The sequence below is a fragment of the Gossypium hirsutum genome, chromosome A08 (genome assembly GCF_007990345.1).
Source record: "Gossypium hirsutum isolate 1008001.06 chromosome A08, Gossypium_hirsutum_v2.1, whole genome shotgun sequence".
In the NCBI taxonomy this organism is placed as follows: domain Eukaryota; kingdom Viridiplantae; phylum Streptophyta; class Magnoliopsida; order Malvales; family Malvaceae; genus Gossypium; species Gossypium hirsutum.
The window spans coordinates 90,846,530-90,863,875 of NC_053431.1; the positions used below are offsets into that span (position 1 = coordinate 90,846,530).

The following is a 17,346-nucleotide window of genomic DNA, read 5'->3' on the forward strand; positions in this document are numbered from 1 at the left end:
TATATTATTTAAATGTGAATAGTGTTATTTAAAAAAAATAAATATTTATATTATATATTAATTATTTGATTGAGTTTATATTATTATTTAATCGAATAGCAATTTAATTGAGTATTGATAAAAATATCATTATTTTACAAAGTAAATTGTATTATTTTAAATATTGTAAAAAATGTATTATTTTGAATTATTTTTATCATTTTTATATTTTAGATAGAAAAATATTCATACAAAATAGGATTTAAACTCGAACTTTTATAATTTTCAACATTTATACATTACTATTTCAACCGAGCCTAATTTATTTTATATATATATATCAATTTTTTATTAATATATTTATTACATTCTATTTTCACCAACATTGTAGGTGTGCCGTAATCTTAGTATAATTTAATTTTTTTATATGTTTAAATATTTTATACAAAGTTGAATATTAACTCGTTAATGTGAAAAAGTATATGAAAATGTAAATAAATAAATATTTTGAAAATAAAATTAAATGGTGAACTATATAAATCGTCATCCAATTATTAGAGTATTTTTATTTTCGCTACCTAAGTTTAAAATTTTATATTTTTGTCACTAATGTTATCAAAATTTAATATTTTGATCACTCTCTATTAAACCACTAACGGAATATTGGTGTGACCTTTTTTTTTAGTGACATGGTAACAAATTTAACATGTTATAGATTCTATTAATTTGGTTCTAATTCTAAAACGTTCAACAAATTTAGTCATCAACTTTATACATTCTATCAATTTACTCTTGATTCTTAAAATTTTAAAATTAAAAAAACTTTAAAGTAAAAAAATTATTTAAAAAATTATTTTTAGATAAAAATATAAAAGATTTTATAAAAATACCTACAAAATTATAAAAATTTTAGAAATAAATGAATATCCATTTTTCTTATTTTCTAACATGACATTCATTTATTAAAATAATAATTTTATAAATAGAACAATTTATAGGGAAAAATCATGAAGAAGGCTTAAAAAGGACTTAAAAGATTTAGTTTTTTTTTTTAAATATTAATGGCCACCATGTTTAAGTTGGGTAAAAAACTACAACCTAAGGTTGATGTCTTTTAGGTTATTGCCTAGAATGAGTTTCTTGTGTTTGAGGTTGTGCTTGAGGGTGGATACGATTGTTGAGTTTACGTGTCATTTTTGGGGTTTGCAGACCTTATTTTTAGAGATTGTATTGTTAGTGATATTAGTTAGTTTCATTTTAAATATTTGTGCTTCTATTTTTAGCACATTGTTGTTTTTTCTTTGCTTATTTAAAGCTCTGCTCGATGAATAATATGGTGTAATACTCTAAACTCATATCCGTTGCCGAAATAGGGTTACGAAGCATTATAGGACTTATATCTCAATCAATCAAACATCTCATGCACATATGTCGTTCAAATCACAAACCATTCACAAACATTCATATGGTCTCTAATATAAGCCCTCGAGGTTCAAAATTCATAAATTAGGTACAGGGGTTACACGGCCAAGTCACACGCTTGTGTGACAGGCTGTGTGTCACACACGGCTGAGACACACCGCCGTGCCTTTGCCCGTGTGAAGTTACCTGAGCATTCTGTTTCTATATTTTAAGATACAAGGGACACACAGCCAAACCACGCGCCCGTGCGCATGGCTGTGTGTGACACATAGCTGAGACACATGCCTGTGTCTCTACCCGTGTAGACAAAAATAGGCTATTTTTCCAAGCCTTATTTCTCACCCAAATTAATACCAACCTAAGTTCAACCACATGCATATGACTCTAATATAATAAACATTCAAATAAACCCAAAATTAGACTTAAAACATGTATCATTATCATATACAACATTGAATTTGTTAAATGCACATTCTTCATCTATCATTCATATTCAACTCATTTGAGCAAACATCATTTTTAACATAGTATAAAATATCAACAAGTATTTACAATCATATACGCTTACAAAAACTAGTACTCTAGTGTTCATTAAACAAAAGGACACTATCATTAAATTTGTATCCTAGGTTCATGCTAAAACACAAAAAGAAAAAATGTCACCAACTTTGAGGACGGGATTCTCACTGGATGCTGAGTCCAACTCTACTATATATCTAACCTGTAACATGTAAATCAATTTATCATCAATAGGTTTCATTTATTAACTAAACACAACCCAAACTCTCTTAATATGAAATTCTAACTTAACCAATTAAGATTTCAATTCTCCTAATAATTTAAGTAATAATTGGCACCCATTGCCTAGCCGGATTAACTGACGATAATGAAAGTGAGCCCAGCTCTGGTTAGATTAACCAACAATATTTGCACCCAGTGCTAGTCGAATATACAGACAATAATGATTTTAAGCCCAGCTCTAGTTGGATAAACCAACGGTAATTGTGCCAAGCGCTAGTCGGATTAACCGACGGTTATGTGCCTAGCACTAGTCAGACAAGCTGACGAAGATTGCGCCCAGCGCTAGTTGAACATATCAAGGATTATACAATTATTTATTTAAACATTTTTCCTCACTTATTTTCTTTACTATTATTCAATAACATGGATACATTTTATATCATGAGCAAAATTTAACATTACTTAATTTAAATGGTAATTAGAAGTAAAAAAAAATCAAGTTCGAGTCTACGAACTTACTTTAACAAAATAGTTGTAATAGTGAGGTCGCTAGCTATTCCGTTACTTTCGTTTTTCCACGATTCACGTCTGATTGATTCGTTCCTCAACCAAAGTTCATAATTTCATTATTAAACTCCAAACATCATAAATTTAATAAAAATCATACTTTGCTAAATTTATTTATAACATTTAACTAATTTCTAGTTATTGCTAATCAATTTCATACCACTAATAATTTATATACTTAATGAACTTAGTGAATATATATCCCAAATTTTTCTAACATAAGAATAGTCCATTAAGACAATTCCTATACTTAACCAAATTAACAATTTAAGCTATATTATTTTAAATTTATAACATTTTAGTCCCTAGGAATTATTATCAATAAAATCACCACTCAATATGACTAATTTACTCTACAAAATTTATACTTAAATCATCATATCAAGACATTTAGTATTCATCAAAATAACCCCAAACCTTTGCATTTTCTCATCCATGGCGATTTCCATAATTCCCATTTATTCTCAAAATTTCCATGTGGGTAAACTAACTCATAATCTTATATCATCAAAAACATAGATTTCATGCTAAAGGAATCAACTTTTACTTATAGTTTTGTTCATGCATTCAACCCCTATAGCTGAGCATCTTTTCCTCCAATTTCTTCTTCTATTTTCGACAGCAAAAAGAAAAGAAAGATTTTCACTATCCTTCTCTCTACCTTCTTTTTCACTTTCTCTCTCTTTATCCCTTATTATTTATTCAATACTTTATTTCCTTTTCTTTTATTTATTCACTTCTTTTTCATATATATAATAGTTATCCTATTATAATTATTAATGATATCACCTATTAGGCTCATACTCTTCTACTAACTCTATTTAACTAACATAAGAAATGGGCTATTTATTCAAATAGTCTTAGCAACTTTTTCTTTTTTCATGGTTAACATAGTCCTTAAAAATTAAGATTTATCAAATTAACATTCAATTAACTTCTAAAGTAATTTCTCAAGATATAATATTAATATATTTAAGTTTGACACACAAAAGCGAGGTCTTGGAAGTACGTTTTCAACATCCCCAACTTTCGGGTCATTATATATAGTGAGGTAGTTCACAACATCATTGATTTCTCTGTTCTTCTATCACTATTGATAATTTATTTTCATTGTAACAGTGGTATCGAGCCAGGTCATAAGCATATGATGGTAGCAAAAAGCTTCGTCTAACCTGCCATTCCTCGTTTTGATGATCACTATGACAATTGGGGTATGCTAATGGAGAATTTCTTGAAGTCTAAAGAGTATTAGCATGTTGTTGAATCTAGAGTGACAGAACCGGAGCAAGGTGTTGCAATGACAGATACACAGAAAGCAAAATTGGAAGTATTGAAGTTGAAGGATCTCAAAGCCAAGAACTATCTCTTTCAAGCCATTGATCGAGCCAGTTTGGAGACGATTCTTTGCAAAGATACATCCAAACAGATATGGGACTCGATGAAGAGAAAGCATTAAGGGAATGCAAGGTCGAAGCATGTGCAGCTGTAAGGTTTTCGGATTGAATTCGAAAACTTAAGAATGAAGTCCAGTAAGTTGGTTACTGATTTTTATCAAGAATAATGGTAATCGCCAACAAGATGAGAATCCATGGAGAAAGAATGGAGGATATTGTCATTATTGAGAAGATTCTTAGATCGATGACAATAAAATTTAACTTTCTGTTTGTTCGATAGAAGAATCAAGAGATGTTGGTTCCCTTACATTTGATGAACTACAATGTTCTTTACTGGTTCATGAACAAAAGATTATTTAGCAAGATAAAGAAGAACAGGCGTTGAAGGCGACAATCAATCCAAAAGGTCCTAGGGGTGGGAAACCAAGATGGAAGGACAAGAAGGAGCACCACAACGCAGATGAGGATTATTCTACTCATTCTAGGGGAGAAACAAAAGGCCGTGACAATAACTATTCATATGGTTACAAGCAAAAGTCTGTAGACAAGTCAAATATTAAATGTTACAGATATCATAGGTATAGTCATTACAAATCAGAGTGTAGAACTAGTCTTAACAAAAATCGTTGTGCGAAATCAAATTTTGCAGAAAAAGAAAAGGAAGAAGAGATTTCTCTCTTGATAGCATGTCATGTAAAGGAAGAAATTCACCAAGATCCGCAGTATTTAGACACAGGTTGCAGCAATCATATGTGTGGAGATAAGATGATGTTTTCTGAATCAGATGAAGTATTTCGAAGCACTGTTTCATTTGGAGACAATTCTAAAGTTTCTTTCTTGGGTAAAGGCAATGTGAAAATCCACACTAAGGAGAATACTACTCAGGTTATTTCTAATGTTTTCTTTGTTCTTGATTTTGAAAACTAATTTGCTCAGTGTTGGTCAGCTTCAAGAGAAGAGATATCTGATTTTTATCAAAGACGGAGTTTGTCGCATTCAAGATGAAAAATTGAGCTTAGTATCTCAAGTAAATATGACAACAAACCAGATGTTCCTACTATATCTCAACAATGCTGCTCAATTATGCTTTTCAGCAAGAATGAAAAATGAAGCATAGCTGTGGCATTTTCGATTCGGACACCTAAATTTTGGTGATCTAAAAGTGCTACAGTAGAAAAACATGGTAACTGGTCTTCCTAAAATTGAAAGTCCTTCTCAAGTTTGTGAAGATTGTGTTGTTGGCAAACAACGTCGAGACCACTTTCTGAAAGGAAAATCAATGAGAGCGAAGAAAGTGCTTGAGCTGGTTCATTCTGATATATACGGCCCTATCAATCCGACATCAAATGATGGTAAACATTATTTTATAACATTTACTGATAATTACAGTCGAAAAACCTGGGTTTATTTTTTATAGTATAATTCTGAAACTTTTTTAACTTTCAAAAGTTTTAAGGCGCTTGTTCAAAAGGAAGCAAGAATGCCTATTAGGACTCTCCGTAGCGATCGTAGTGGAGAATACAACTCACAAGAATTTTTTAGTTTTTGTGAGGAGCATGGAATTCAAAAGAAACTTACTACAGCCTACACCCTGCAGCAAAATGGTGTTTCAGAGAGGAAGAATCGTACAGTTTTAAACATGGTGCGAACCATTTTAAAAAGAAGCGGTATTCCAAAAAGTTTTTGGCTCGAAGCTATCAATTGGAGTATTCATGTGCTGACCAGAAGTCCTACCATAACTATTCAAAATATGAGGCTTGAAGAAGCATAGAGCGAAAAACAACCGAGTGTTGAGCATTTTAGAATATTTGGTTACGTTGCATATGTGCACATTCCTTATCAAAAGAGGACTAAACTTGATGACAAAACTAAAAAGTGCGTTTTTCTTGGTGTTAGTGAACAGTCAAATGTGTACAAATTGTACAATCCTATCACCAAGAAAATTGTCATTAGTCGTGACGTGTTCTTTGATGAAGAATAATTCTGGTTTGGTGATGAAAACAATAACCAAGGTCAAATCCTGGTTGATTTTGATGGTGAAAATGGAGAACAAGAGCAATAGCCCTTGGAGAATACACAACCTTTAGAAAATGTGCAATAATCAGCAGACACTCAACGATTTACAACCTCTGTCATGGGAGATGATTGACCTCAATGAATTCGACGGTGACCTGCATGGATGGAGGATTATGAGGTACAAAGATTTGATCAAAGTGAAGATATTCTCACTCATTTTTCTCTATTTTCAGATTGTGATCCTATGGTCTTTGAAGATGCTGTCAAAGACTTAAAATGGCGGAAGGCCATGGATGATGAAATCGTTTTTATTGAAAGAAACAACACATGGGAATTGACAGATCTTCCACAAGGACAAAATTGAAAAAGATTGGTGAAGTTGACAAGTACAAAGCACGTTTAGTTGCTAAAGGCTACAAGTAAGAGTTCAACATCGGCTATGAAGAAGTTTTTGCTCCTGTTGCTCGGCATGATACAATTAAGTTGGTGATTTCTCTTGCTACCCAAAATTCATGGCCTATATTCCAATTAGATGTGAAATCGGTGTTTTTACATGGTGATTTGAAAGAAGAAGTGTTTGTTGATCAACCTCCTGCATATGTGAAACATGGAAACGAGAACAATGTATACATATTAAAAAAGACGTTGTACGAATTGAAATAAGCTTCGAGGGCTTGGTATAGACACATTGAAGCTTATTTTTTAAAAGAAGGTTTCTAGAAATATCCATACGAGCATACACTTTTTACCAAGGTTAGTGAAGGAGGTAAGATTATTATTGTTTGCCTTTATATTGATGATCTTATATTTACTGGGAGTGACGTTGCCCTGTTTGATAATTTTAAAAATTCCATGATGGTTGAGTTTGATATGACTGACCTTGGAATGTTACATTATTTTTTGGGTATTGAAGTGATACAATTTACAGCTGGAATTTTCATTTCTCAGAAAAATATGTGTAAGAGATTTTAGACAGGTTTGGGATGAAGAACTACAATCTTGTTTGCACACCGACTGAAGTTGGTTTAAAGCTTGTTTGAAATCCTGAAGGAAAATAGATTAACAACACCTCTTACAAGCATCTAGTGGGAAGCTTAATGCATTTGACTGCAACAAGACTATATATTATGCATTTTGTAAGTCTAATTAGCAGGTTTATGAAGTGCCCAAAGGAGATGCATCTCTTAGCTGCAAAAAGAATACTTTGTTATTTGAAAGCCACGACTAGTTACGGATTGTTCTACAAGAGGGGTGAAAAGACAAATTTGTTTGGCTTCACTGACAGTAATTATAATGGCGATCTTGATGATAGAAAGAATACTTCTGGTTATGCTTTTATGCTGGGTACAAGGGCTGTTTCATGGTTTTCAAAGAAGCAACCAATAGTCACTTTGTCTACTAATGAAGATGAGTTTGTAACTGCTATAGCTTGTGCCTCCTAAGCTATTTGGTTGAGAAATATTGTTGAAGAACTAAATTTTTTATAGCAAGGAGCAACAATGATCTTTTGTGATAATAATTCAACAATTAAACTTTCCAAAAATCCAGTGTTACATGGAAGAAACAAGCATATAAATGTAAAATTTCATTATTTGAGAGATCTCACAAATAATGGAGTCGTTGATCTAGTTTTCTGCAGAAGTGAAGACCAAGTTGTAGATATCTTTACCAAATCTCTAAAGAGAGCTACATTTCAGAAGTTGAGGACGTTGCTTGGAATTTGCGCTTTAGAAGATCTATTTTGATATTCCTTTTAAACTAATATTTATAAAATATTTGGTTTAAGGGAGGATTTGTTGAGTTTACGTGTCATTTGTGGAATTTGCAGACCTTGTTTTTAGGGATTGTATTGTTAGTGATATTAGTTAGTTTCATTTTTAAATATTTGTGCTTCTATTTTTAGCACATTATTGTTTTTTCTTTGCTTATTTAAAGCTCTGGTCGATCAATAATATGGTGAGGTAGTTCACAGCATCATTGATTTCTCTGTTCTTCTATCATTATTGATAATTTCATTGTAATAATGATTTGGGATATATAGGTGAGGATGAGATCTTGGAGATCCAATAGGTGGAATGCCATGTCGGCAGCTCTACAATCAATTCCTTGCTCAATTGCACGATGATGGAGGATGTGGAAACTAAGGATTCCCAATTAAGGGTTATTGGTGTTGTTGGTTGTGGACGAAAATGGTGCCTAACATTTGGTAAATTTAACAAACACTAAGGAATAAGAGTAGAGATATAATAAATAAATTATTCTTTATAAAATAAAACTAAAAAAATAAAGAAAAATTTCAATCTAATTTAAGTTTTGTTTGTGGTGTTTTAAAAATATTATTTTATTTATAAAATTATTATTTTAATAAACAAATCTTATGTTAGAAAAAAATAAGTATTCATTTATTTATAATTTTTTATGATTTTGTATGTACTTTTATAGAAAACCAAATTTTTAAATATTTTTTTATTTTTAAAGTTTGTCTTTAAATTTTAATTTTTATATTGTAATAATAAAAAATAAATTGACAATGTGTAAAGTTGAGAGTTTTGTTGGATATTTTAGAGTTACCATTAAGTTGATAAAATTTGCAAACAATGAATGATTAAGTTTGTTATTATGATAATAAAAAAGTACTACATCAACATTTTATTTATGATTTACTGAATGAGTAACCAAACTGAATGAGTGATTAAAATATTAAATTTCCATACAAATCTAAATGAGCAAACTAGAATCTTGCTAATAGTTTATCATTATTTATAGAGTTTACCCTAAATAAAAAAAAAATACTATTTATTTGGGCAGACGAAATGGATGCTTAAGCTATATAGCTCTTTAAATAAACATCAAATTACGGATTAATCATGAAGCAATAGCCCAACACAGGGCTGATTCTAGAACCCGGGCAGGCATTATGGTGGTTTCTCTCACATCTTGTCTATCATATGCATCTCAATCTCTCTGACATTTTAGGTGCAGGCCAGAAACCATCGTTTCATTCTTCCCCAATGGGGTCTATGCTCGGTAACCTGCCGTCCTTTGACCCCCACAACTTCAGCCAACTTCGTCCCTCCGATCCTTCTAATCCTTCCGTAAGTATCCTTGTCATCCTTTTTCAACCCAACTCCAGTTTCCAAAATACATCTCATATGTATTTTAGTTCTGGGTTTTATCTGAATAACTTGTTTATTTTAGCTCTTCTGATATTGCATTGAAACCCCATATGCAGTTTACATGAGTAGTAAACTTTGTTACATTTTATGATTAGGTGGGTTTACCCAGATATGAACTATGGATTTCTTTTTATGAGTAAATTTCCTAAATTCTTACCTTAATGCTATTGCCCATATAATCAGTTACATCTCAGAACCTTTATGGATAAAGTTGTTTGTGGTTTCAAATAAATATATTTGCTTCCCGATCTATATTGGCTTTAAATGATTCATGTAATTCCAACTCTGGTGTTATTACACATTAGTCATTTTATTGTTTGCATTACAAGATACATTTATTATTAGGATGTTGATTAAACTGATGGAATCAAGTTTAATATGGTAAACTTTCTATGCAAAGAATCTAAGTAATGCTAATAGTAAAATTTGTTTTTTTGTTTTGCTAAAGTGACAAAGATCTTTGCCAACAACCTCTTGGCCTAGTGGCAAGAGAATTAGGTTGTGAGGCATGAGAGCTTGGGTTCCATCCCAAGCAACCCCATCCCCAACCCTAATTATCAAAAAAAAAAAAAAAGAAAGAAAAAAAAGAGGAGGAGGTGACAAAGATCTTTATACAACACCAGTGTAAACTTGGAAATGCTTTCTTGCACTAGATAATGATAAGAGTTTCCTTAAGATGGAAGCCTCTATTCTTTGAGAGCTTGAGATTTTCTCCAGTATTTCAGTTCAAAACTACTAAGACTTTAAGTTCACGCTTTTTCCAGATATTGATGTATAGTTGGTAGTTTTAGTTCTTACAAGTTAAGACCGGATCTTAAAAGTTATCATGTAGTTCTTTGTTTTATTTAAGATACTAGCTGAGAATTTGTGTCTATGTGGCCATATGTATAGGTATACTTGTAGACAATAATTTATTTATATGTATCTATATTTGTTTCCATAGTTTGCAGTGATTCCTTGCTTCTGTTATAATGTTTCCGGTTAAGATCATAACAGTTGAAAGGTCCAAATGGTGTTGTTATGACTGTGAATTTGGAATTCAGTCACGGATGATGGATGAGAAAATTCCTCAAGCTCAACACAGGGAGCCTTACCTTAGAACTTGTTACAGAGAAAACCCAGATCGCTTTTCAGGGTTTTGATAAAAATTCGACTTCAATTTTATTATTCCATTCGTCTCATTTTTATTACATAATTAGGATATTTATTTTGGAAAGGAAAGAATCAATTGAAATAAAATCTCAATCGAGGCACCTGAGGATGAACTGAAATAACATATTAAAATCATAATTGAGAAACCTGAGCCTTAATTAGAGAACCCAAATTGATGGTCTATCCTAACATAGGTTTGGTCCACAGAGCATCCACAATAGGTGTACAATTTTCTCCTGCTTCTTATCCTTTTAAGCTATTTTAGCATGTGAGATGTATGCTATTCTACGGAGTTCATCTTGAACTCCTCTATGTTTTTAAATGAACAACTTATGACAAAGTAGTCTTTTTGCTGTCATGGATTGGTCTTTAACAAAATTACACTGCCTTCACTTGTATGGTTTGTTACTTTGTTCAAACATTTTAGGGGCACAACACACTTCTTATTTTTATGTCATGTTAAAGAGTTGATTGCACTAATCTTTTATATTCTAACTTTTTCTTTTTGGCTAGAAAATGGTTCCTTCCACCTACTGTCCCACTCATAGCCAGACTCTTCCACCACCTGATCAAGGTATCGAACAGATATTCTTTCTCCATATTTTTACTTTTGAAACAATCGATCATTTCGAGTTAAAGAGAGATATTCTTGGCACTTTAAACTTTTTGTGATGAAAATATGGTAACCTTTAGTTGTGAATATACTTTCAGGCTCTACCTATATGGTGATAAATTGATAATATATTTTCATAATGTGTGTCGTATAGCTCTGGCAACTTTTTGGCTAGGTTACTTTCAGGGATGTTGAATGTTAAGTTGATGTTTGAGAGCAGAAGTGCTGGAAAAGTATGCTGAGATGTCTGAATTGAACTTATTAATACATGATTTAGTTTTGTTGGAAAAATGGTATTTTCTTCACAAATTGACTTCGAATAAATAGATATGGATTGAGAAATTGATCTTTATGTAGCACTTAATGGATGCCATTGCTACTATTTGTCACACTTTTTTTTTTATTTTATAATCTTCCTCTGAAATGGTGGAATTGATTTATCTTGTTTGTTTAGTTCTTTGTTTCCTTCAGTAATCTATACGCCATAGATTGCTTATTTGAAATTCTTCATCTTCTCTCACTTTTGCTTTGATTGATATCAACAAAGAATAGAATATTTTTTTTTATCAGAAAATATAATCATTAGTTGCTTTACATGATTGAAATTGTTTTTGAAGTTTTAACAACCAGAATGAACGTGTTTGAGGTTCTTATCTGTACACGTGTTATGCTACCGATATAAAGCCACCACTGGTTGGAATTTCATTCTGTTGCAAAATGCCACAGCTCATTGACTTAAATTCTTGACTTTCTTTATATTTTTTTCCCATATATGATTGACCTGTCGAATACTTTTTAACAGTTATAGCCACTGAGGCCAAAAATATACTTATTAGAAATATCTACCAGCGTGCTGAGGAGAAGGTTAGTAGTAGTGGGTTTTCCTTCTTTTGATGTTATAAAACTGCATATACAAATAATTTGATCATCGTAAATAGAAATACACAGGCACATGCATGCACAGATAATTCATCTAGTTTCTTACTGCTTTCCCATTGTAGTTGAGATCGAAACGTGCTGCCACCGAACATCTACTACCAGAGCATGGACGCAAGCAACCTAGGCCTTCCACCTCCTAGTTGTAACTCTTCGTTTTTTTTTTTTGAGGCTGGTGTAAATGTATCTTCTCATATCAAATGTGTTGTAAACTGTGAAAAAAGTTGCTTACCCACTGTTGTTGGCTGGGACACCATACATACCTGTATATTTTGTGTACAAATCAAACTTATAAATGATTATCATTATAATTTTTATGGCGACCACTGTTATTTGTAGTTCGAAATTATCTCATTGGTATTTATATCATACGGCATGGCTGGATTGCTGAAGCTGAATCCTTTTATACTCATTTCAAGTATTCATCAAGATTCCATCTGAAAGTAATGTGAATAGGAATAGTTCCCTTTGGGTGCATGGGGAGATTTGAACCCATTACCTCTAGGATGTAAAGACTACTTGTATCAAGCGTCCTTAAATTCTCTTCATAATCTTGAAGGTGAGTAGCCTTTCAATGACCACTCTTCAATGCAACAACATTCAAAGAGAATAATTACGGTCTAACTCATGCCCTAACACAAATTTCTCTTCTAACAATTACATAGAATTTCAACTCCAAATCACATGGTATGTGAATTGCTATGGGTGTTTATGAAATATCAATAAAATTGCCAAGAAAGATTGGATTTTTGTATGTGTAACTCCATCAAACGGACCACTCAGTGGTTGAAATGTATAACAAATAATGCAAAATGTTTGGTTCCTTCCTGCGTGCATTAAATAAAATAAAACAAGGGGAAAACTGGGAAATAAATTATGGCCACAAAAACAGAGTCAACAAAGAAACTGAAAGCTGAAACTATTCAACCAAAAAACGGAGTCCGTTTTCTGCTAAGACAAAGGTGTCAACGGCAATGGCCACACACTATTACAGTTGTTCAATTCCAGCGAAACCCACCTCCCAAACAAGCTCTAACAACTTTGTCTTCAGCTTTTAGTCTTGGAGATTCAATTTCAGCGGCTGCTACTTCAGTTGGAGTAGATGGACCCACCGCCTCCACCAATCCTTCCAGGTCTTTGCCGTTTAGAGTGGGTCATGGGTTCGGCCTTCATCTTTTGGAGCCTGGCTACCCATTGATCATTGGTGGGATTGATATTCCTCATTCTGATGGTATTTTTTCGTTTCCTATTTTTTCCTTAATTCCCCTCCCCCCCTGAATTTATCTGTTTAAAGTTTCCACAATTTTGCTTTTAATGCTAATTAATATGTTGCAGGAGATGTGCTACTCCATTGTGTTGTGTATGCAATACTGGGAGCTTTAGGCCTTCCTGATATAGGGCAGATAGTTCCAAATTCTGACCCCAAGCGGAAAGGGGCTGCTTCTTCTGTTTTCATCAAAGAAGCTGTGAATATTTCTTTGATGTGGATCCTGGATAATTTTGAGACATTCCTTTTATTTATTTATCTATTTTCGGCTGTTTATTTTCCACTGAATTCTCCTTTGACTGCTTCACTGCTGCCTACCTTAAAAGAATGACAGATACATCGGCCATTGCTATATTATGAAATGTCTGTATGTAGTCTGGCCATAGATGGAATGTTTTAGGTTGGGATACTGGTCCTAGATTACAACCTTAGTACTGTAAGTACCAAAAAGGAACCTTGGTAAAGTAATAGAAAGGGCAATGCTAGTAACCAAGAATATAATCAGTCTGAATGTTGTAGGCTCCACTTAGGTACTCTTTATTCTACATTTAAGTATTAAAATGTTTTGAAACATTCCCTTTTTAGCCATTTCAATAAGAAAAAGAATAATAGAAGAAACTCAGAGTGGGTTGGACTACATGATATGGAACTGCTTTGTTGATTCCATCCGCTTAGAAACTAAAACCGAGTCTGTAGTTTCAAGCATTGGGTAGTTTGTATTAGATGCATCAGCAAAGTAATTTGATAGAGCTCTGCTGTGTTGGGGAGCAGAGAAGTGCATATGAAAATGCTGCATTAGAGCAAACATCTTCTGCTGATAGTGACTTCCTAGCAAACAATGCAATGCACCTTGTACTTTATTTTATACACTGAACCTAATAGGCAATGTATCTTTTCTTCAGGACAGCTTTATCTTTTTTTATTGTTGAAAATGAGATTTAATTTTTTATATTAGACTATAATCACTAATATTGTATGTGCATGAACATAATTGAAGGGAACTTCATATATCCTTAGATTCTATCTAGCCTGCGAAAGTGATTCTACTCGTGGATGCACCTTGTAAACATGATTTTTGACTTAAAAAGTTGTGTAAAGGAGAAAAAGGATGCTTTTAAGACCCATCTATCAGATATGATATTCCTTCACTGCAAAATTCTGCAGAACCTCTGATGTTTGTTTGACGGCGATTTCACCAACCAAAATGCAATGAATGTTTCTTCAAAACAACCTAAATTGTTTTTTTATTCTCGACTGAACTATAGATATTCATTTATGTGCAGGAAAAACCCGTATCATACACGACGTCCAAAGTGATGCTATACCCTGACATCAATCTATGCTATATGCTTTCATCTAGAAGTTCTGTTGTAGTTTTCTGTATGTATAGCTTACAGGAGAATCCTTGTTGAACCTTGAATTTGCATGTATGCTGCGTCTTTCTATGAAGAGACTAAATCCATGAAATGCTCCCCTAATGCCTCCATTCATCCAACTATTTTAGTGCTAATTTCTTCCAAAGAACTTGGCTGTTATGTGTTCCAAAAGTACTACTTAATCCGAAATTAACAAACCTACACTTAAAATTCGTTTGTAGGAGTAGCATTAGGAAAAATATTAACAAATTTGCAAGGCAAAACAAACTATGAAGTGGGGGAACTATGATAGTTTTTAATATAGATGTGAATGATCCATTTACTGATTTGGTTTGGGTAAGAGATATGTGTTCTCTTTCTATTCAACTCAGATCTTAGAAATTTGTAGTAAATAAATAAATGTGTTTTCTTTTTCCTTGAATGGATTATGTAAATGTGCTCATGATAGTCGTGCTCGGCCATCAATGTTTATATCTTCCATACATTCAATTTTACTGTTCAGACTAATTAGATTAATCATGGTCATCCTCTGCAACACGGTTCATCATCTCAGGGGAGACTCATGCATGAGGCAGGTTATGAGATTGGAAACTTAGATGCCAACTTAATTCTTCAAAGACCAAAATTGAGCCCACACAAGGAGGCAATCAAGTCCAACTTGTCTCAGCTGCTCGGAGCCGACCCTTCTGTTGTCAATCTGAAGGTAAGACTCATGAAAATGTCGACAGCCTAGGTGAAAACCGAAGTATTGCAGCACATACTGTGGTCCTACTGATGAGGAAGTAAATAATAAGTCTCGGATAACAGTGTCAAGTATGCAACTGTATATACGGCGAGTATCATTATATATGGTATTGCTAATTGTGACAGCTTAATGTATTTGGTTGGACCAGATTGTTAAATCCTCAGCATTTAACTTGAAACGCCGATGGTGAGTTTGGAAATAGAATACATTACCATAGTCAAAGTTATGTTGTAATGTTCACTTCTTGCTATCTTGAGCTTTATTAAAGTGCACATGGCAGCCTAAAATTCAACTTCAAGGAATTCACCCGATCTTTGTTTGAATTGGAATGATTCGCAAGAATCGGATTCATGTACATGGGTTTCACATTTTTTATAATTGAATACCGTCTTTTCAAATATTGTTTGCTGCATGTAAAAACAAGTCTACTAAGGGATTAAGATTTTCTGGGCTTTTTGTTTTGTTTTTGGAACCCTTTTTGCTGTTAATCCTTTTATTTTTATGGAAAACCCAGAAAAGTCCCTGGACCGGTTCAAAGAGGGAGGTAGAAATGTTTTATGACTGATATTTGAAGTGTTATTACACCAGATACGAATTGTCAAAGCTATTCTATTCTCTTCTAACAGGAATCAAATATATTGACTGAAGGAAACATCAATTTCAACTTAAAAACGAGTGGGTGGATTGATCCAACGCCTGCTTCAAACTTCCCAACTCCCTAGGACAAAGCTTGTAATCATCTTACCCACCCACAAAAACATTTCGGGGTCTAATTCATCCACTTGACATATAATTGAGCTATTTAAATTTTATCAATTTTAAAAATAATTACGTAATTCAATAATCTAAAAATATAAAAAATTTAATGAGCCTTTCAAATCAAATATTAATAAATTTGATTGATAGCTTGAGTTTGATAAATACATATTAAAGCGGGATAAATCAGTAAAAGTTGAGTCAAAAGTCAACTAATTTTACCAAATATTATGAAATAATTAACCTAAACTTGTATTATTACCATTTCCATTCCAGCATTAATAAGTATGAAAAGCATATAAAAAGTATTATCTTAGTTAGTGTAATCCAACTGTTGTAAAAAGGACATGAAAATAGTATATAAAAAAGTCAATGCATACCCTAACCAATTGATGCGAGATATGTAGGTACCTCCGAGGTGCAGTGAGCATTTATAAAATAGGGCCGAAAGAGCATTGCAGATAAGCAGATTGAGACCTTTGGACTAAACATTCAGGCACTCACTGGATGTGTCGGTCGCTCTCTATAATTTTCTAATTATTTTAATCACTTCCTTCATGTCGGTACCCTATTCTACAGTTCTAGAACTGTCCATTTTCATTCTAATTAAATAATTATTATTATTTATTAATCAGCTTATATTTTTGCAAAGCAGACAACATATGAATTAAATAATATAGAGGTTAGTGAAGATTTGCTGGGTCCAACCATAAAGGATTAGGAGTAGGAGTGTTTGAGTGATGGCATTAAAAGACGTGGAGAATTTCACTTGTCAATGTCAAAGAAAAATGTTTTAAAGATTATCGAGTTGATGCAAATCCTTTAATTGAAGCCGTGGAAAATGTTTTCCTTGCTAAACAACATTATGTAAGTGTGAAAAAAAAAGCGTGTTTGGTGAAAATGGATTACAAGTCAAAAAACCCACAGCAAGCAAACATACATATACACGAGAGATTTGAATATCCTTCCCTTTTTAATCAATAAGTGTTACTACACTCGTTTTGCAATCAGATCCATGATAATTTATCTCTTTTCTTCATATATTTTGATATGCTTATTTGACTATTTTTTTGGCATTTTCTTTTAAGTCTCTTTTTATTGCTGAAAATATTTTGACAAAGTTTAATATTATTTACTTGCCTTATTTAAAAAGCTTTATGATAAGTGAAGATTTTTTTTCATCTCATTGCATATCAATGAGTTTAA

At 32.6% G+C, this 17,346-nt stretch overlaps 2 protein-coding genes across 2 annotated transcripts; both read left to right on the plus strand.

Annotated features, from left to right (window-relative positions):
- Window positions 1-8,709: 8,709 nt before the first annotated feature.
- LOC107947508 (DET1- and DDB1-associated protein 1) lies at window positions 8,710-12,319 on the plus strand. Its single transcript, XM_016882144.2, has 4 exons — window positions 8,710-9,214; window positions 10,961-11,021; window positions 11,863-11,924; window positions 12,062-12,319. Exons 1-4 carry the CDS (start codon window positions 9,068-9,070, stop codon window positions 12,137-12,139), a joined length of 348 nt encoding a protein of 115 aa, XP_016737633.1. The 5' UTR covers window positions 8,710-9,067; the 3' UTR covers window positions 12,140-12,319.
- A 425-nt stretch (window positions 12,320-12,744) lies between these two features.
- LOC121203530 (2-C-methyl-D-erythritol 2,4-cyclodiphosphate synthase, chloroplastic) lies at window positions 12,745-14,736 on the plus strand. The gene is made up of 2 exons (XM_041074426.1): window positions 12,745-13,227; window positions 13,332-14,736. The coding sequence occupies exons 1-2, from the start codon at window positions 12,873-12,875 to the stop codon at window positions 13,592-13,594; spliced, it is 618 nt and encodes a 205-aa protein (XP_040930360.1). The 5' UTR covers window positions 12,745-12,872; the 3' UTR covers window positions 13,595-14,736.
- The last annotated feature ends 2,610 nt before the right edge of the window (window positions 14,737-17,346 follow it).

What these genes read in the sequence shown, in the direction of transcription:
- LOC107947508 (XM_016882144.2), top strand. Translation starts at nt 9,068, where the DNA reads ATGCATCTCAATCTCTCTGACATTTTAGGTGCAGGCCAGAAACCATCG. An exon ending in CCGATCCTTCTAATCCTTCC is followed by an intron (nt 9,215 to 10,960) that starts GTAAGTATCCTT and finishes CTTTTTGGCTAG; the next exon opens with AAAATGGTTCCTTCCACCTA. An exon ending in ACCAGCGTGCTGAGGAGAAG is followed by an intron (nt 11,925 to 12,061) that starts GTTAGTAGTAGT and finishes TTCCCATTGTAG; the next exon opens with TTGAGATCGAAACGTGCTGC.
- LOC121203530 (XM_041074426.1), top strand. Translation starts at nt 12,873, where the DNA reads ATGGCCACAAAAACAGAGTCAACAAAGAAACTGAAAGCTGAAACTATT. An exon ending in TGATATTCCTCATTCTGATG is followed by an intron (nt 13,228 to 13,331) that starts GTATTTTTTCGT and finishes AATATGTTGCAG; the next exon opens with GAGATGTGCTACTCCATTGT.